At 43.3% G+C, this 20,032-nt stretch overlaps 2 protein-coding genes across 6 annotated transcripts in view; one reads left to right on the top strand and one right to left on the bottom strand.

The window, feature by feature from the left end:
- Positions 1 to 16,301, top strand: part of zdhhc5a (zinc finger DHHC-type palmitoyltransferase 5a) — a 30,826-nt gene extending 14,525 nt beyond the window's left edge. For 4 of the 5 annotated variants that reach the window (XM_068726704.1, XM_068726706.1, XM_068726703.1 and 1 more), the window contains 8 exons: positions 2,976 to 3,148; positions 3,791 to 3,893; positions 4,007 to 4,098; positions 6,438 to 6,564; positions 7,122 to 7,230; positions 7,369 to 7,478; positions 10,030 to 11,174; positions 13,272 to 16,301. In XM_068726704.1, the coding sequence (XP_068582805.1) occupies positions 2,976 to 3,148; positions 3,791 to 3,893; positions 4,007 to 4,098; positions 6,438 to 6,564; positions 7,122 to 7,230; positions 7,369 to 7,478; positions 10,030 to 11,174; positions 13,272 to 13,506 (2,094 nt within the window). In that variant the 3' untranslated portion in view covers positions 13,507 to 16,301. Of the gene's footprint in view, positions 1 to 2,975; positions 3,149 to 3,790; positions 3,894 to 4,006; positions 4,099 to 6,437; positions 6,565 to 7,121; positions 7,231 to 7,368; positions 7,479 to 10,029; positions 11,331 to 13,271 lie in introns of all 5 variants that reach the window. The other variant, XR_011104760.1, reaches the window with a different exon arrangement.
- A 645-nt stretch (positions 16,302 to 16,946) lies between these two features.
- tmx2b (thioredoxin-related transmembrane protein 2b) overlaps positions 16,947 to 20,032 on the bottom strand; it is a 6,656-nt gene continuing 3,570 nt past the window's right edge. Inside the window, exon 8 of the mRNA XM_068726727.1 lies at positions 16,947 to 19,216. Within this exon, the coding sequence (XP_068582828.1) occupies positions 19,037 to 19,216 (180 nt within the window). The 3' untranslated portion in view covers positions 16,947 to 19,036. The remainder of the gene's footprint in view (positions 19,217 to 20,032) is intronic.

Below are 20,032 nucleotides of genomic sequence, written 5' to 3'. Positions count from 1 at the left end.
AGAGATGCTCAATTGGGTTTAGGTCAGGGCTCTGGCTGGGCCAGTCAAGAATGGTCACAGAGTTGTTCCGAAGCCACTCCTTTGTTATTTTAGCTGTGTGCTTAGGGTCATTGTCTTGTTTGAAGGTGAACCTTCGGACCTGGTTTTCTCCACACATACCGCTTAGAATTAACGCCAAAAAGTTCAATCTGCGTCTCATCAGACCAGAGAATCTTATTTCTCATAGTCTGGGAGTCCTTCATGTGTTTTTTGGCAAACTCTATGCGGGCTTTCATATGTCTTGCACTGAGGAGAGGCTTCCGTCTGGCCACTCTGCCATAAAGCCCCGACTGGTGGAGGGCTGCAGTGATAGTTGACTTTGTGGAACTTTCTCCCATCTCCCTACTGCATCTCTGGAGCTCAGCCACAGTGATCTTTGGGTTCTTCTTTACCTCTCTCACCAAGGCTCTTCTCCCACAATTGCTCAGTTTGGCTGGACGGCCAGGTCTAGGAAGAGTTCTGGTCATCCCAAACTTCTTCCATTTAAGGATTATGGAGGCCACTGTGCTCTTAGGAACCTTGAGTGCTGCAGACATTCTTTTGTAACCTTGGCCAGATCTGTGCCTTGCCACAATTCTGTCTCTGAGCTCCTTGGGCAGTTCCTTCGACCTCATGATTCTCATTTGCTCTGACATGCACTGTGAGCTGTAAGGTCTTATATAGACAGGTGTGTGCCTTTCCTAATCAAGTCCAATCAGTTTATTTAAACACAGCTGGACTCCAATGAAGAAGTAGAACCATCTCAAGGAGGATCAGAAGAAATGGACAGCATGTGAGTTAAATATGAGTGTCACAGCAAAGGGTCTGAATACTTATGACCATGTGATATTTCAGTTTTTCTTTTTGAATAAATTTGCAAAAATTTCTACAATTCAGTTTTTTTCTGTCAAGATGGGGTGCTGAGTGTACATTAATGAGAAATAAAATGAACTTTTTTGATTTTAGCAAATGGCTGCAATGAAACAAAGAGTGAAAAATGTAAAGGGGTCTGAATACTTTCCGTACCCACTGTAGCTGATACCAGTTCACTAAACAACCGTAAGATGGGCTCAGGATATTTCTAGGCCTTTTTTATTGACGATGACCTATTTTGATCTTGGCACCATAAAAACAAGATGCTTGTCTTTCCTTCATTCCACTTATTGTTATCAAATGAGTTTAATGGTTGCAGGGTAATGCAGACAGAAGTGCAGTTTGACTTGAAAAAAGTCCACTCTGCATCACCAGACTGTAGCCATATCCATTCTGACCTAGCAAAAGTTTAACTGGCATGACTGAAGAGCTGGTTCTGCTGCCGGCTATTCCCTTAAGGTGTGAATGTGTGTCTTTGTCAACATGGAACATGGCCAATGAGGCTAGCATAACACGAACGAATAAAGACACTAGAGATGTGCGTGATAAGTCAACTAGTCCATTAAATGTTGCTACCCTCGCTAGTTGGCACCAGAAATACTAGCCAGTTTAGCGTATTATTATTTTATTTATGTACACATTTAAATTCCGTCTCATTGCACTCATCAGCCGCTCCTGACTGGCTTCCACCACGTCGTGTTCTCATGGCCTGCACCTGCAACCACCTCTTCTTTCTGAGACAGCAGCTGGGTTCAGCGGTCAGTCTGCTTCTCTCCTGATGGGCTGGATGGCCAGCTGCCAAAAGCCCAACTAGCTTATTAGCTTATTAACTAGCTAGCCGGCTAGCACGTATGCTACACACTAAAGCTAAAGAAGCGGCCTAACGCCAGCCAGCTCAATGACTCAAACTTGTATGCTAAGATACTTATGGTACAAGTCATGCAAACCCTGAGCATTTCTTCATATATAACACCGCGCACACAGTTTGCACAGTTTTGTGAGGCGCAATCATAACCAGGATACCGGAGCGGAAACTGGGCACATTTTGACATTGGTGGCATTTAAAATATGATTTGGTTATAGAAAAATGTGGTTAATGATTTCAAATGTCTCTTAATAAACTTTTTTTTTTTTCGACAATGTTTAACCTAAGAGATTCAATTTCTCTAAATTTTGACTGTTTTGTGTGTGTTTTCTTACTGTACGCCAGTTGAAGTTTAAACTTCAGAGAGATTAGTCATGAGGAGATCCTTAAAGGAGTGCGGCAGGAATGAGTCCTATAACCCTGTCCTATAAGGTTTTGTTCTACAGTATAAAATGTCAGTAAATATCCCATTAGACCACTACATGTCATCAGTCACCCATTCACACCCATTCATACACTGATGACAGGTCTACCATACAAGGTGCCACCTGCCCATCAGGACTATCTAACATTCATACAACATTCACACACTGTAGGCACAGCTATGGGAGACATTTGGAGTTAAGTGTCTTGCCCAAGGACACATGGACTAGTGGAGCAGGGGATCGAACCACCGATCCTCTGATTGAAGGATGACCCTACTCTACCACTGAGCCACAGTCACATTCATTGTTAATTTATTCATTTATTATTTGCTGAACAAAGCCTGTCAGAATCATACATGTTTGTTTGCCACAGAGCTTATCTTCTGCAGAAATCCAAAATCCAATGGGAAGAAACCTTTGTCAAGGGAACCAGTGTGATGCTAACTTGGGGTTTGGCTTTGCACCTCTCTCATTAGAGTGATACTGGGCATTGACCTGTGGAGACCTGGCTGTAGACTGTAGCTCATGTAGTGTGATACATTTAAACTTAATGTTTACGACATTGGGGCAAAAGTAAAACCTCAAAACTAATTCTCCAGCAGTTGTCTTTGTTATCATGACACGTCACATGGTGTGTAATTTCAATGTAAATTGCAGCTACTGTATGAGGAAGTAAGAAACGATGTAACATTTTCTGATGGCTGTATTCATGTTGAATACAGCCATCAGACAAATTTGCAGACAAATTCCATTTCATTTTGTCTCATCAGTGTCTTTTAACCCTCATAATACAGGACTTCGACCACCACTGTCCTTGGGTAAACAACTGCATCGGCAGGAGGAACTACCGCTACTTCTTCCTCTTCCTCCTGTCTCTGACAGCTCACATCATGGCCGTGTTTGGTTTTGGCCTGCTCTTTATCCTCTACCATCGGCAGAACGTCGACCGCCTGCATGCCATCGTCACGTATCCTTTAAGGATCTTTCCCTTGCATTTTCGTCCTGTCCATTTTAAAATTGCTGATTCTGTTCAATCACAGTGTTATGGTTGTATCAGATGTCCTGAGAATTTATTTCACTGTGGTGTGGGAAGATTTCTAGAGGTCACAACGCTCATTTTATACATTGATGTCAAGTTTTTAAAAAATGGTCTTACTATGTGAACTAACATCATCAACCATTTAAACATCCACAAGACTCTCAGCTTTCCAGTCAAACCCAAGACGGTTAAGGGACCCCAATATGCATAAACCTTTAGAAAAGACAAATATAACACATTTATACTGCATGCAAAAAAGGGGAGACTCGTGGGTATCCATAGAAACCATTTTCATTCACATATCTTGAGGTTAGAGGTCAAGGGACTCCTGTAAATATGACCATGCCAGTTTTTCCCTTGACAAAATTTAGCCTAACTTTGGAACGCAAGTTAGTTTCCTTTCTGTCAAGCTAGCATGCATGTCCTAACACCACCACCAGTACAAGCTGTCCATGTACTGTATACAAATATCCAAATCAAATGAGATCCATGAACTGATCCTCTGTTCGTCTGCCCTGATCTGTTTATTCTGGTCTCTTGAGATATTCCTTGACCCCCCTGTGCTGTCAGGCTGGCTGTAATGTGTGTTGCAGGCCTATTCTTCATCCCTGTTGCTGGCCTCACTGGTTTCCACATAGTGCTTGTGGCCAGAGGCAGGACTACCAATGAACAGGTAGGACCAGTAAAGAGTCTAATCCTTAAATCATGGTATCAACCTTTAATACTCTAACCATCCTCCCTCTTTTGACCCTCCCCTGTTGGTGTCTCTGTTTTATCTTTCTCCAGGTAACAGGGAAGTTCAGAGGAGGTGTTAACCCCTTCACCAATGGCTGCTGGAAGAACGTCTCTCATGTCCTCTGCAGCTCACAGGCACCCAGGTGCATTGTTTTTACTTTTCTCTTCTTAACTACTACTCTCTCTGGCCGTCCGTTCATAAGCATTACACTGCCTTACAAAGGCATGTCTCCACCTAAAACTAGAGATGCACCGATCCGATATCAATATCTGTATCGGTCCCGATATAGGAAAAAATTCTAGATCGGGTATCGGTGACAATGTGACCGATCCATAAAGGCAAATCTATTCAGTCCAATTATATGCGTTGTGCTCTGCGTAACGTCATGCGCTAGCGAACTGGCCGCATAGATTGTTTTCAAAATGGAGCGAGCGAAAGGATCAGCCATCTGGAACCGGGCAGCCGCTCTCAGTTGTCGGGGATAAGGGATTCCGGCTGCTAGTTAACCACCTGGAACCACGCTACGACATGGTAAGCCGAAAATATTTGTCGGAGACGGCGCTACCTGAACTGCACGGTAAAGTGTGCAAACACATATTGAAGGAGATAAAAGATGTCAAATCGATAAGTTTCACGACAGACATCTGGAGCTCCGACGTTTCCCCTGTGTCACTTTTAAGTTTAACAGCACACTGGCTGGATGAAACTTTTGTGCCACACAGTGCAATGTTAAATGCAACAAACTTTCGTGGGTCACACACCAGCGAAGCGATAGCAGCTAGCCTGAAGGAAATGTTTGACAAGTGGCAAATTCCGTTGAGCAAAATCCACGTGATTCTGAGGGACAACGCCAGCAACATGAGAAAAGCGATGGACAACCTGGGGGCGCGTAGCGTCGGCTGCGTTTTTTAAATCGATTCAGCACTGTTTTTCTCTATTAGATCGGTATCAGATCGGTATCGGCCGATACTAAACCTCAGATATCTGTATCGGTATCGGAAGTGAAAAACGTGGATCGGTGCATCCCTACCTAATACATTCAAAGGTCATCATCATTTAGACCATTGTATTTGCAAGTATTTAAGTTTGATATTTGAAAACTGCACTGATGATAAATAGCACATTTCAATGCAGTGTATCACTGCATTCAAAACAGAAGAATAGTTTCCACCAAGAAGATTCTGGTCATTTTGGCCTAATGAACTAAAAAGTTCCTTCAGCCTGTTGTCTTCGTTTCCATGACGGTCTAAAGACCTGGAGACTTAGCAGGGCTGCTGGTGGTCGCAGTGGTTAACTCACAATGTGTCCACCCATCATACATGTCGAAAAAGAAAATCAAACTTTGTTTTGTCTCACCGTGTCTCTCTTCTACCGTTCTCTCTCTCAGCTCGCTCGCACAATCGCACCCTCCCTTTTCTTTTTAAAAATGAGTGGAAAAGTGACAGTAAAGCCTAGCTTTACTTTTGATGTTATCAAGCAAAGAGAAGTTCTCTCCCCTCGTCCTAAAATGGTCCTAAATCGATACTGGAGTACTTCCAGCTGCAACTGATTCAGAATGCTGCAGCTTGAGTCCTCACTAAGACCAAGAAAGTGGATCACATCACTCCAGTTCTGAGGTCTTTGCACTGGCTCCCTGTCCAACAAAGAATTGACTTTAAAATCCTGCTGTTGGTTTATAAAGCACTGAATGGTTTAGGGCCAAAATACATCTCTGATCTGCTGCTACCTTATGAACCATCCCGACCCCGTAGGTCGTCAGGGACCGGTCTACTTTCTGTTCAGTCAGAACTAAACATGGAGAAGCAGCGTTCAGTTTTTCAGCTCCACATATCTGGAACAAAGTCCCAGAAAGCTGCAGGTCTGCTGAGACCCTCAGCTCCTTTAAATCAAGATTGAAGACTTTTCTGTTTGCTGCTGCCTATAATTGAACCAGATTCAAGGATATAAAAAAATGTCCTGCATTTCTGCATTTTACTACAGTATTTTATTTTCTTGCACTGCTTTTTAGTGTTTTAATGACTGTTTTTAATGTTTCAATGAATGTTCTTAATTGTTTTTAAATCTCCTTTTCTTTTGCATTATGTTTTGATGCTTTTAATGGTTTTATGTGAAGCACTTTGAATTACCTTGTTGTTGAAATGTGCTATACAAATAAACTTGCCTTGCCTTATGAATAAAGGGTTAGGGTTAGGTTAGAGCGGTGCTGTGTGTGTGTATCAGTGACAGTCATCCCTGCAAACCCCACCCTGAAAGTTCCTGTACTTTCAGAAAGTACTAACCCCAGACCAGGGCCTGTTTGGAGGGTGAAATGTCCCCGGAACTTAAGTTAGACCCTGGTCCATGCGGGGAAACGCAATGAGTTCCTCAAAAGGTTCCAAGTCCCTACAGTCAAAAAGGGGCTTATAACTTGTGACAACACTGTACTTATGTAGTTGTTTGTCTTTATGCTGTGGACACTTACTGTCTCTGTGCTTTCTGCAGATATCTGGGCAGAAAGAAGTGTGTGCAGAGCGTGTGTGTGCAGCCTCCCTTTCTGCGGCCACAGCTGACAGAGGCCCAGCTGGCTGCAAAGATCCTGGACAACGGCATACAGGGAGAACTGCACCGGGTAAGGACAGCTGGATGGTGGTCATATTTCCATGAATACTGCAGTTTCACTGTTCTGTTTTGACAAAAATAATTGTTTGCCTGTAGGTGACCACATGTTATGTAAGTTTGCTTATAGGCTGGTCCAGATGGCAGCAAGACGTGTAAGCTGTTTGAAATTCAAGAGCCAGAAATACATCAGTTAATGCAAGACAACCACATCTATGCCCAGCTTATCCAGCCTGTTCATTTTGCTCTCATCTTTGCTTTTAACTTTAAAATGTAGCCTTCAAAATGATTGTTGAATATTCCTGTAGTTTTTCATATTGCAATATAAAAGATGTCATGAAACATGACATCATGCAGCTCTACGCTGAAGGCCATAACATATGATTTACATCAATTTCATATGTGGAAGTGTCTGTGTTCATTATATTTCTCCACTCATTCATTCAGGTTTTTCTGTCACTGGTCTGTGCATACATAAATTATATAGAAAGGGATAAAAACAGTTAACAGTCAACCATATTTCAGTCGACTGATTGTGATTCTTTGAGTTTCTATCTGACTTCTATCCAGTCTAAGTCCAGTCTGGAGATGATGGAGAGCCAGTCATGTGACGCTGAGCCTCCTCCTCCTCCTAAACCAGAGCTCCGCTACCCTGGAATCACCAGAGGAAACACGGAGGGTAATGCTTTCTAACTCCCTGCTTCAGCTCTCTCATGGACTTAATCTCAACTTCCTGTTGTAAAACTCTGCTATGATCTGATTGTACGTTGACTTCACAGTGATATTTCTTATTCTTTGTCTCCTTACCCTTATGCAGAGTGCAGTCTACTGAACAAAGCCCCTCCCACCCCCACCATGTACAAATACAGGCCCAGCTACAGCCCCGGCAAGAACCACACAGCGCTCACACATGCTTACGCCAACCAGGTAATGCACACATAAACACACAGGTGAGACTGGCGATGAACAACGATAGTCAAGTCAGGTCCAATTCTTTTTCCCAATATCACCAATTTGCCTCAAGGGGATTTACAATCTGTACAGTATACGACACCCTCTGTCCTTGGACCTTCGCTCCAGGAAGGGAAAACAAGCCTAAAGAAACTTTTAACACACAAAAAAGGAAGAAACATCAGTAAGGGCAACAGAGGATGGATCCCTCTCCTTGATGTACAGCTGTGCAATAGATGTTGTGTGTACATATTAATCAACATAGTAAAATTAGAGCATTGACACTGAGTGTGATCAAATGATAGATACACTGTACACAGCTGTACGTTGATTAATTCATGCTAAATGGACTGCATTTGTAAAGCGCTTTTCTAGTCTAAGTGACCACTCAAAGCGCTTTACAACATACAGTACAAGCATAGAAGGTTGTATAGCCTAAACTACTGTAAGCTATTTTATTGAGTTTCCTTTTAGCAAAATGCTCTGACTTAATTTATCACTGGTATACAGTTACGTAGTTTAGAAGTCCAAGGCTTTTATTGTGAAAGGTATGAACCGTAGTGTATCTGGCCTGTGCTGCTTTTGTCAGGGTTGAAAGGAGTAATAAAGTTGACAGTCTGGTTCAGACTATGGAGTCTCCCTGTTGTAGGTTTCAATATGTCCGTACTGTGGAGGTTTCCCATGCTGGACATATTGACTCTGAATCCATAAACCTAAGAGTAACACAAGACAAAAATCTGCTATGCACTCTTATTTTGAAGGTGCATGGTGTGTATGTACGTTTCTGATCAGAGTTGTTTTTCCATTTGTCCCTGCATCTGCTTCTTTTAACGCTCATCGATTTCTTTCTAATGTATCTCATTTTTGTTTGTGTTTTTCCTTTTGATTTCCTGTCGGTCTTCTGGGTTTGGTTTCTCAGTGGCTTTCTGTTGATCAGTATCAGTAAGTGATTGTTCTGAGAGCATTTGTCCTTCTTTTATCTTCTCTTTATTTCCTGCCCCTTTCTGTTTGCTCCGGACATGGGTGAAATACAGTTTGAACACATTTGAAATGGTTAGTGACTAAATTCATCCGTCTCTGGAGTATAAGGCTGATTAAAAGTCATTTTTGTGTTAAAATCCAAGTATTGTACCTGAATACGTCTGGATTCATACAGATGAGTTGGTTCTACTCAGTGTTTGTACCCATGTCTGGCCCATATCCTTCCACTTGTCTATCCAGCACAATATTGTTTTGATTCTCCTTCATTTCTCCCTGATTAGAAACGTGTCTCCTGTAGATTCCCTCCAGAGTTTGTCTAAATAAATTGCTCCCCTGTAGTTCAGATCTAGTATTAAAAGCTCAAATGGACCTCCATTTTGCCATTTTGATGTTTCAGTAATGTCATCAAAGTAGTTTGATGTGTCATCCTGATGTTTCATGTTCTTGTCACCTGAGTTGGTCTCATGGAGAAAACATGTTATGATGACTCAGAATGAAGAATCCTTCTCCTGTACTGGGAAAAGCCCATAATATAAAAGGAGGAAGTTTGTATCCAGTTTTAATCTCAGTAACAAATCTTTTCAGGTCATCACTGCCTATAAAAGTACCAACAAAATGAATTATTTTCTATATTTCTGACAATAGTTTCCTTTTAAATTCATGAGGGATATTGTGTCGGGTCTGATGATGATTTGCGATGATGATATCTCGAAAGTCTTGCAACTACTTGTCATGCCAGAGAAATACTCTCTATATAATGTATATTTTGTATAGATGTTTAGTACTCCTATGATTGACAATGCATTAGGACTGAACCGAATACCATTTTTGGTTCTTCAAAGCTTCAGTGAGGAATATTTCCTTCTCTTTACAAGTGTTCCTCACCCTTCACTCACTCAGTCAGTATGAGAAAAGATCTCAGTCACATATACAGCTGCTCAAAAAAGTTAGATGCCTCCACGTTTAGCAGGATGCTTTATATTTTCCAATTCTCCGTTTGTACGTACTTCCATAAGTCCGGTCCATTCTCATATCTCAGGAACAACTAGAGCCAATTTCTTCAAATGTCCACCTGGACTCAATGATGAAAAGATTTTGGTGGTCAAAGATCACTGTGACCTCATAAAACACATTTTTAGCCATAACTCAAAAATCCATAAGGTAATTATGACAACTTGAGATTCAAGTTGTCATAATTATTAGAGATTCAATGCTAACCTTTCATTTAAATACAGAACAAAAACGTTTCTATTTAAATTCAGCCACTACACGCCGTGAGAAATATGTTTACCTGTATTAAGTTAATGGGATGGAAACCACGCCCAACTGGCACAACCAGGCAATGTGCCGGTCGGGTTTTGGGGCGCATGAATGGAAAGTAGTGTCCTGCCTGATCAGATGAAGGTCCAGGGACAGGGAGTGTCAGTTCAGCAGGAATTCTTGATCTCTACTCTGATTTGCTCAGCTTCTTCTTGTTTCTTTTCCCTCCTGCTGCCCCTCTCTCCTACACCTCCCCTCCTCTTTCTCCTCCTCATGCCTCCTCCAGTTAAGTCGAGGTGAGAGCGTTGGCAGTGCCAGGGACTCTTCCTCCTCCACCTCCTCCCTCCTTCAGGCCAGCCAGCAGCCTGGTTTCCGCTCCCAGCCCAGCCTGGACCGGAGGGACGCTTCATCTGACAGAGTGGGAGTCGGAGAAGGTGGGGAGAGGAGGGAGGTCAGAAGAGAGGTGGGAGCAGGGGGCATCCCTGGCTACTCCCTGGGGGGACGCTCGTACCCCTCCTTCTCCGACCCCACAGTCCTATCTGGAGTGGCTTCACGATCTTCCAGCTCCACGCACACCTCAGCAGGCGGCGCCCACGTCTCCGAGGCAACCACCACCTCAGCCAGCTTCAAGAGTTTAGCCAATCAGACACCCCCGCCTCACCACCCGTCCCGCAACGGGAGCCTGTCATATGACAGCTTACTGGCAGGTGGTGATGAGTTCGACAAAGGGGTGGTGGTGGGTTCAACAGCCCCTGAGGTTTCCTCTGGGAGACCCTGCACTCCAGCAGCAGGCGGCTATAGCTCTCCCTTCCTGTCGTCACAACAGAGAGATGCTGAGATACACTCCCACTCCGGCCAGTCGCCCCATCACTACCACCACTCCTCCCACCACCACCACCACTCCTTCCTCCATCGCTCCTCTTCCTCCACGTCCTCCTCCCCTCCCCCTCCCCCAGAGAGGGAGCGCCTGCTGGAGCTGCACCCCGGCTCTCACCCCCCGCCTGCCAATCATGCCCCAGCTCCCCCATCCTCTTCTGCCCCGCCTCCCCCACATCATCATCACCACCACCATCACCACCACCACCACGGCCATCATCACCACCACCATTCCTCCTCCTCTTCCTCCACCTCTCGCCCTCCCCGCTTTGCTGCCCCTCATGCACCTCCCCACCACGCTTATCCCTATCGCACCCGCTCCACTGACACCCCTCTGGGATCCTCCTCCACCTCCACCTCCACGACCCATCCTCCCCGCTCCCCGCACCCTCCACCTCTGGGCAAGTCGCTCTCTTACTCAAGTGCCGCCGCTGCCGAAATGCAGTACCGACTGGTCCGAAAGGCTTCTGCGTCAGCCGGAGCGAATGCGGCGGGGGTAGGAGGAGGAGGAGGAAGTGGAGGCATGGGAGGAGGAGGAGGAATACAAGCGCCAAAGTGAGTATGAATTTCACCTATTGTCAGGACGATTGGTTTGCTGTTTACCCTGAAAAAACCCACCTGCCCGCTGAAAACCTGACAACCTGATTGACTGCTCCTCCTGCTCCTCCTCCTCTTCTTCCCTTCTCTCCTCTTCCTCCTGCCAGATTTCCTGTGAGTTCTTCCTTCTTTTCCCTTTGCTTGTTTCTCACTGTTACATGTGTGCTGCTGTTGTGGTCTGCCTGTTTGTTCTTGTCCTCTACGTTATTATTCAAATTATTATAACAACCTTCTGTTTGGTCTGTACATAATTCTGTGCTAGTGCCTTAAACAGACAAATATCCATACCCACAACATGGATGTGTGACAATATAAAAGACAGTTTTCAACATGACACAGCAGTGGAATAGATAGGACTTAATGTTATTTATATATATATTATACTCTGCAGGTAGTTTTAGGTTTAGAATATAAGTCACAATCCATGAATTAGGATGTACAGAAAAATAAGAAATAAGAAGAAATAAATTAAGTGTGCAAAAGTAACAGTAGCAGCAGTAGAATGGATAGAAAACTGCAAAGTGACAATATCCACATTTCTACCATCTTTTTAAACATACTGTATGTATTTTTTTAATGTGTTTCTGGTTAGAAGTCTGAAGTAAGGTCTGTGTTTAACACAAGCTGAAGAGATTTTAATGTTTCGTTCTACGATGTGAAATAGGTCAGTAAACACCCCTCTGGGGAATTTAAGCTTTTACTTGTCTTAAAGAGTGTAACGACTAAACGTCCTCACTAGAACTCTAGACCTGAAGTCATGTGACTGTGGTGGAGTTCCTTTACAGCCTAATGTTAGCTTTTTACTTTACGCATCAAACATCATAAAAGTGGTGTTTATTTGTGAAGATCATTTTGATGATCAAAACGTGTAAATATTTGTTTGCCACAGAGCTTATTTTCGGCAATCATCCAAAATCCAATGGAAGAATCCCATTTACTGTTAGTGGAAGGAACCAATGATGTCATCCCTGCAGAAGTCAATGTCTGACATAGCTAGAAATGATAACCCTAGTGAAACTTTTCCACTTAGACACTGTGTTTTTAAACGTGTGTGTGTGTGTGTGTGTGTGTGTGTGTATATATATATATACATACATACATACACACACACACACACACACACACAGACAACACAGTGCACACAACAATGTGTTTGCACTGTTGTTTAGTATCAGCAGAATTATTCTTGTTTTAAACTTTAGCATGGCTGTTTGATGTTCTGACATGTTGGTGAGCTCTGTCCTGAACAACATCCCTGTTGCTTTCTGTTGACTGTACTCCACAACTGCTGTGGTTCTTAGACCACAGCAGTGTCTCATTGTGTGTCTCCATTGTGTTCTTGATGACTGAATGTGGCACGTATTCCAGTATTCTAGTTCAGAGTAACAACTATTAAAGGAAATCTGTTTCTGATCATTTCTCCAGCAGAGTGAAAATTCCCAATCAACTATTAGTGTAATATTCAAACTTCATCCAGAGATACCAGCTTTTTCACCAACCATCTCTGCAGTACTTACAAACACTGCCATTACTGTAGTGTCCAGCAGGCTGCCCCAGTTCAATGTCCAGTTCAGCACAAGGCATCCCGTTGTTATTGTCACTGTCAACTGTGGTTTTGGCCCTCGTAGTAAGACTGTACCTACATACAGACTGAACGCATGTAGACTGAGCTGAGGGAAGTAACCTGTAATCAGCTGTGAATAGTGTAAGTACATGATCTGTTTAGGTTTGGTTAAAACAAACCCTGGTGTGTTTGACCCTTTAGGTTGGTTTATTTGTGCTAGTGTGAAGTGAAATAAGCGCAGGATTTATTGATAGTAGATATGTGATGAGCATGCTTTCAAAAGCTAAACTACTAAACCCTCTGCTAACACCCGGATCATCAGTCAGAAGCAGTTTATTAAGTAACAGTGATGACTCTAATGAGTCATTAGTGTTGTCATCAGGAGAGATTGTACATGACATACACTATGTCATGTGAGGAGACCTGTAGTAATGTTTTATGTGTTGTCCTGAACTGTCACGCTGATCATCTTTGTGTTTCTCCCAAATCAGGGATGAGCTGATCCAGATGAAACCTCTGAGTCGGACCAACGGCGGCCAATTCTTCTCCTCCACTTCCTCCTGCTCCGCTCCTTCCTCTCCATCTCACCCAGTCAGCGTGTCCGCCCGGTCCGGAGTGGCCTATCCCAGCTCGGCATTGACGCAGAGTCCCGCTCACAAGCCTCAGGGGGGCGGGGTGAAAAAGGTGACGGGCGTCGGGGGCACCACCTATGAGATTTCTGTCTGAGTGGCAGCCAGCCTCCCGCTCGACGACCAATGAGACGAAGAGGAGAGATTGCTGCCTCCTCCTGCCTTTGAGGGAGAGATTTAAGACAACAAACCACTGACCGACTGTACACCTGGACATCTGAGGATGTTGAACCATTTTGTCCTCATCTCACTCGTCATTGGCTGATTTACTGTAGAGCTGAACTGTGCTGGACTGTCATGCCTTCAGACATCCACCTCAGTAACTGAGACCTGTACTGATGTAAGTCAGCACCACCTGGGACTGGGCTGTAAGTCTGTTTTCTGGGATTTCACCAGACTGAACAGGATCCACACTGTGGGTTTTATCCTCACTGTAGCTCAGTAGGTAGCACGAGGCACTAGCTTGCTCTGGTCTGGCTGTTACATCACACAAGAGTCACAGTGCAAGGCATTACCACTGCCAGGGGGAGGAGTTTGATCCTTACTGGGGCCACCAGTGAGCTCTGGGTCAGCTGGGAGTCCAATCAGCACTTTTGGACTGGAGCTACATTTGGGTAGAAATTGGTGCAGATGTTTAATATTTTAACATTTCACCATTTTCCTGCTCACATTTGGATCATCACTGAACACAAAAACCCCAGGAGCATCTGTGGCACCCGGTCCAAATCCAAGTAGAATCCATTGAAAGTTAAGGGCTTTCCATAGACATGTGATCAGTCTCATCAGATGACGTCATAGCTAGTTCTTATTACCGGTTATGGCCCCAGTTAAACCCTACTTTTAATGACAGCATCCACCAAATGGAGTGATTTCATTGGCCCATAAACAAAACAGTTGTGTGATGTCAGTAACGCAGCCCAGGCAGAGCCCTGAACCCCAGCGTCTCATTCACACAGGACCTGACCGGTCAGTCCTCCAGCAGTCAGCAGGTCTGTTGTGGATTGTGACAGTCTAGCAGTGGCTGGAAGTAACGCCACACATGAACTCTTCCATCAATGTTGCTGCGTGAATTGACTTGCTTTTGAATGCAGGGATGATGATGATGATGATGATGATGATGATGATGATGATGATGATGATGATGACGATGACGATAAGTGTGACATTGAAAAGAAACAAAAATGGTGATTCCGTTTCTTTGATTCATTTGTTGATTTATTCCTAGATGTGAATATGATTCCATGTTTGTACAGAATGATGTGATTTTAAATGTGGATTTCTTTTTTTAAGTGGCGTTCAGACTGCAGCATGCACTACTATTATTACTAGCCACTATAGGCCACTGTTGGTCTGTTTGAACAAACAGGAAGGGAGGAAACTAAAGTGAACAAGGAAGTTTAGGTTGAAGTTTAGGCCTTTTGTTGTCAAAGGGTCCTAAAGACAAGGCTGGTCTCTAGAAAATTCATTCCTCAAGCAATTGCCTTGAAAATTAAAGTGTTTTTTTATGTCACCTATTTAATTTGAAATTGTTTTATATGAATTTATATGGAAATATAGCTATTGTTAAATGAAGAGTTTTTAATATTGACTCAAAAGATGGTTGAGTTGTAATCTCTCAGACCAGACGCCTTATTTCAAACATGGTCTCACAGTCAGATTGCATCTTCAGTCATGAGTTCTCTAAAGAGAATGAAGCCACTGGCCCAAGACTCTGTCTTACTATTCAAACTGGAGACGGCGTCAGTGAAAGTCCTTCTGCTCTCCAAAGTCATTTGAATTCAGCTGAAATGTGGCATGGGAAATGATTTCAAGATGAAGTTCAAACATAAATGAGGCTGCTAGTCTGAGAAAATGTGTTTAATGGTAAAAAAAAAATAAAAAGAAGAAGAAAAAAAAGTTGTGATGATGTAGTGGACACTTGTGAAGCAGCACCAAGTCTTCCTTCTCCCTGCTAAACATCAGCTGTGCATTGTTTACTCAAGATTTCCTGTCCAAAAAATCCAAACACATCCAGCTGCTTTATGGGATGAAGTCTAGCTCTGTGTTGGGCCATCGTGTTTCATTGTACCTTTCTTTCATTATAAAAAAGTGAAGTTTTGGCCCTGGAACTAGCTAACTGGTGCAACAGACTGATGGACAGCAGTTATTGGTTGGAGACCTGGTTCCACTTGTCTTTTCAGAGCAACTTGTTGTCTACACTCGACCTAGTGCGACCTGCCTGATGGGAGCGGCTGTAAAACGTTGGATAAACACATTTCATGTCCTGTAAATTCTTCACAATTACAGTTATTTTGTTATGAAACGTTTCATCAGGTTCACAGAAGACGGTCTCCGCTACATTTGACAGTCACTGTGTCCTGGTGGTGATCCAATGTCACATTGAAAAGACAAGTGGAACCATGGCCTCATGTCAACACTTTGTAATGACATAATGGTAACATGTCCAAATATGACTTTAACTAAAGCCTGTTTTCTCTGGTGTCACCTTAAATCTCCATCTTTGGCCACGTTGTCTTAATCCAGTCTGGGACACCACAGGACCACATTCTAACCAGGTATGGTCAAATACATGAAGCACACAGGAAGTAGCATCAAACCCAACACGAAGAGAATCCTGTCTCTGATCTACGACGTGACAAGAAAGGGAAAGTGTGTTTCTTTTCAGCTTAGTTTATTTCAGTTGGCTGTAATTTGAGGACAGTAACTCAGAATGGAAGGTAGATGAAGACGGGCTTCTTTACCTGTGTTTGATCAGGACGCGGGTTGGGAAACGGACATTAATCAAAGACATGACAAATATGTGTACTGTACAGCTTGTGTGTGTGTGTGTGTGTGTGCGTGTGTATGGATGTGGTGCGGGGCTGGAGGATTGATAATAAATGTAAAACAAAGCGGTGGAGCAGTCACTTTTTCCACTTTAAAGGGGTTTCTGAGCTGGACTCCAGACTTGTGCACTGTAGGAGCAGATGAAGGTGAGGGATCACCCTTTATTACAGAGCTTTTTTAGAAAGTTCTCAATAAGGTATTTAGAGCATGAACATATCAAACAACGAGCATCTCTAAAGATGTAGAGGAGTAATGTCTACCTGAACAGAGCATGAAGTCTCCCTCTGTGAGTGATATCAGAGCTTCACCTTGCTTTGTCAAAACAGCGTGCTTCCGGTAAACACGGCTAGCTCTATCAGCACCTTTGCTGTGGTTTGTACTGTTAGCGCTGTTAGCTGTGACCCACCGGCTCAACTGTCGCAATGTTGAGATCTTTGTGGAGGCAATTGATATGCTCTGAACATTGCGTTTATCACCTTTAAATGTCATGCAGTTACAATACATTAGCTCCTGTATACACACGAAGTGTGTAACCACATCAGTGCAATGTAATCACATAAAACACTGTACAAAACCTATTAACACTGTGGGAGCAGAGGCCAGTTTCATTACACAAAATTTAACTTTCTATATGTGAAGATGAAACACTAAAGGTTTCATAGGAGCAATGGAAAACCAGCTCAGCAGAGAAGAAAGGCTGCATTGGAATGCTTCATGTGCACATCGTTTTATTGCATGATAAGAACAGGCCAGCAGACTCCTTCATTCATGTACAGGAGCAAATATACACACAAGCCATGGAATGCAGCTCCAATGAAATGCAACCTGACAAACGCTCAAATCAATTTCACAAGAAGTGTACAAAACAAAATAGTTTTAGGAATAAAATCATGATTAAGGAAAAAACTCAGTCTTCAAAAAGCTAATCTAAACAGTGTAGGTGTGCATATGTTGACCAGTTTAAGAGTCCAAGAGGAAAAGCTCTAAATCCTGGTAGAATGTTAGCAAGAAATAATGCTGGAAAATTAAATCAAATGCCACAAAAACGTTTTTTATCTTTAATATTAAGAAGTGGTCGCATCAGGACCAGACTTTAGTTTGAAGCTGCAAGCATGCTCACTCCATCATCACGCTGATCGTCTGTACATTTGTCCGCTATAGAGTGCTGCAGGGATGACGTATTTTTGTAGGTCAACAGGAAGTTAGCATCGCACAGGAAAAGTCAGAGGATCATTAAAGTTAGTGGGATTGATCCTCTGAAGACCGTGAACGTCAGTACCGAATCTCACAGTCCTGTAGTGGCACAGACACTTCAGCCTGGAGCCAAATGGACACATGAGCAGGGCTCACCTCTGTGTTTGAACTCTGCTAGTAAAGAGCTTGGTCCAGCGGTACAGAAGCAGGTTCCATCAGTCAATGACTTGTGAAAGTGTGAGAAGGACTGAAGCCTGGCAGACACTGAAGCATTGCCCTGACTCAGATCAGCTGTTGCTGAACGTGCAGTTTGAGGTCAGGACATGCAATTAAATGCTTCATCTACGATCTGGCTGTCAAAAGATCTGTTAGAAATTGCAGTGAGCTTGTTTGAATATTATTTTATATATTGTATTCTGGAAGGAAACTGCTGGGATATAAAAGTGACAGACAGATCTGCATCTCGCACTTTCCATAGAATGATAAAGTTACCCTGTCCTCTGTTTTCACCATCACTGTTGAGGGCGTGGCCATTTTTAAACAAACTTTATTGGAACTGTCAATGTAACATAACTGACTAAGCATTTAGAAACATGGGAGAGCCAGTAGATGCTGAAGCTGGAGCACTGCTTGCTTCTGAAAACATAAAACACCAGTTACCTTGATGGCAACGTAAGAAAAGTAAAAAACAAATCAGTTTAAAACCTCAAAGTGTTTTCAAAGAAGAAAATGTCTCAAGTGAGCCGTGAACGCATGGCATGAATGACAGCAATGTTAATTAGGCCCTGTTCATCACATTTGTATCTCTACGTACAGATGTGACTGCACAAAGACGCATTGACATCTGAATGCTCAGACCACATCTGGAGGTGATCTGAGCATTCTCTTTCTTCTGTTCTTTGAGGAGACGGTGTGAACAGAGTTCAACAACATGAAGCAGATGGAATGACAGAAGTAGCTTGGTCTGTCCACAGGGACGTCCAACTGTTAGTGACACCCGACTAATTTAGATGTGCTCATGTTAAACAAGTGCTCCCATATACTATCTCTCATTTAACACTGCAAAGGAATTCTACCAAGTTAGAACTTAGTTTACATGAATATATTCATAGGAGAATTAAAAAAAAAATCTACTCTAATCTCATTAAATTAGTTGCATAAAAAAAAAAAAAAATCTAAAACAACAAAAGTAGCATCACATTCACTGCTCCCTTCCTTAATTAGTAAGAACTCAACTGACAGTCACTCAGACTTCACAGCTTTGAAATGTGTGGTGTAGACTGTAATAACCCGATGCACATGGCAGGCCTTCCACCCAAATACTGGACCAGGTTTTAGCATTACAACCCCCAAAAGCTGGTTTACTGTTTCCCAGTTAGCTCCTCTGCTAAAGTGTGCACTTGTTCAATTATTGGGTTTAACTGGGGCTAAGTGTTAAATGGTGCTGAGACGGGCAGAAGTACAGTGGCTACTTGAATTCTCAGGATGATCCACAGCGACACCAGTCCAGTTCTGACTCACGAGTGAACAAACTTTGAGGGGCTTTGGGGGCTGACCTGGACCCACAGCATCCATCCAGCAGTGAAAGCTGAGTGATGAAAAGCATCTTATTTGTCCTTCTTGGATTCAGACTCCAGCACCTCAGTGTGGGCTCCTTGTTGCTCGGACTCGTCCTCCTCGGGGACCGGTGGGAACTGGGATTGGCTGACCTTGTCTCCTTTGGTCTTGTTGAGCTTCTTGGACTTCTGGTAAAGTTCATTCAGGTTGAACTCTCTGATGATGTTCTCCTGGTGGAGGGAGACAGAGACTGTTATTGACATGAGTTTACATCTAAACTGTCACCTTCAAATAAACTATGTATTAATAAATACTAAGTATTTGGCATAGCGTACAGGAACCCTCAATGATGCTACTGCTTTGTAGTTGCTCTATGTCGTGTTCACTAGAGCCCCCCAGCATGTAGCATGTTCACTGAATGATGGACTACAAGTCATGGAGGCACAAGGTGGTGTGACTCACACCAACAAGTCAACTCGCATGTTCTAGAGCGCTCTTAGAACCAGGTGAACAAAATAGTCTGATGTTACAGGTCAACAGTGTCATGTGTCTCGTTGAGCAAGGCAGCCTAAAGTGATCTCAATCTACAGAGCTCGTTCTGAGCCAAGTCACTTCCAAAGTTTGGCTGAAGCGAACACAACGTTGCTGAAGTCTGCGTTACACGAAACGAGTGGGCTCCTCCAAAGTTAGGCTTTTTGGTGCTAAATTCCTGCTTGAGATAGTGCTATGGTTGTTGTTTCTGGGCATGCTCATTACACAAAGCAACAATGTGTAAATTGAGGGCACGACGTCCTTGTTCGCTCTGTTTTACACGGATACACAACAGCCAGCGGACATCTGCACCTTAGAAGGGGTTTTCAAAAGTCTCTTTTCAGAAATGTGACAGTCTGGAGCTTTAAAGGAGTTATACAGAATGTTTCAGCTCCTCCACACAATACCTTGAGCAGACGTAGTGTAAACTGCAGCTATGTCCACAGTACAACAGCACGGTTTGAATGATAAAGTGAGGTTTGCCGTTTATACACAGAACTTGTTGTTGCTGCACA

This window comes from Cebidichthys violaceus, unplaced genomic scaffold, assembly GCF_023349555.1.
Source record: "Cebidichthys violaceus isolate CVI_PGR_0920_01 unplaced genomic scaffold, fCebVio1.0.p SCAF_4, whole genome shotgun sequence".
Classification (NCBI taxonomy): domain Eukaryota; kingdom Metazoa; phylum Chordata; class Actinopteri; order Perciformes; family Stichaeidae; genus Cebidichthys; species Cebidichthys violaceus.
The sequence above is the reverse complement of the archived record's forward strand: the minus strand, read 5'-3'. Positions and strand labels throughout refer to the sequence as shown.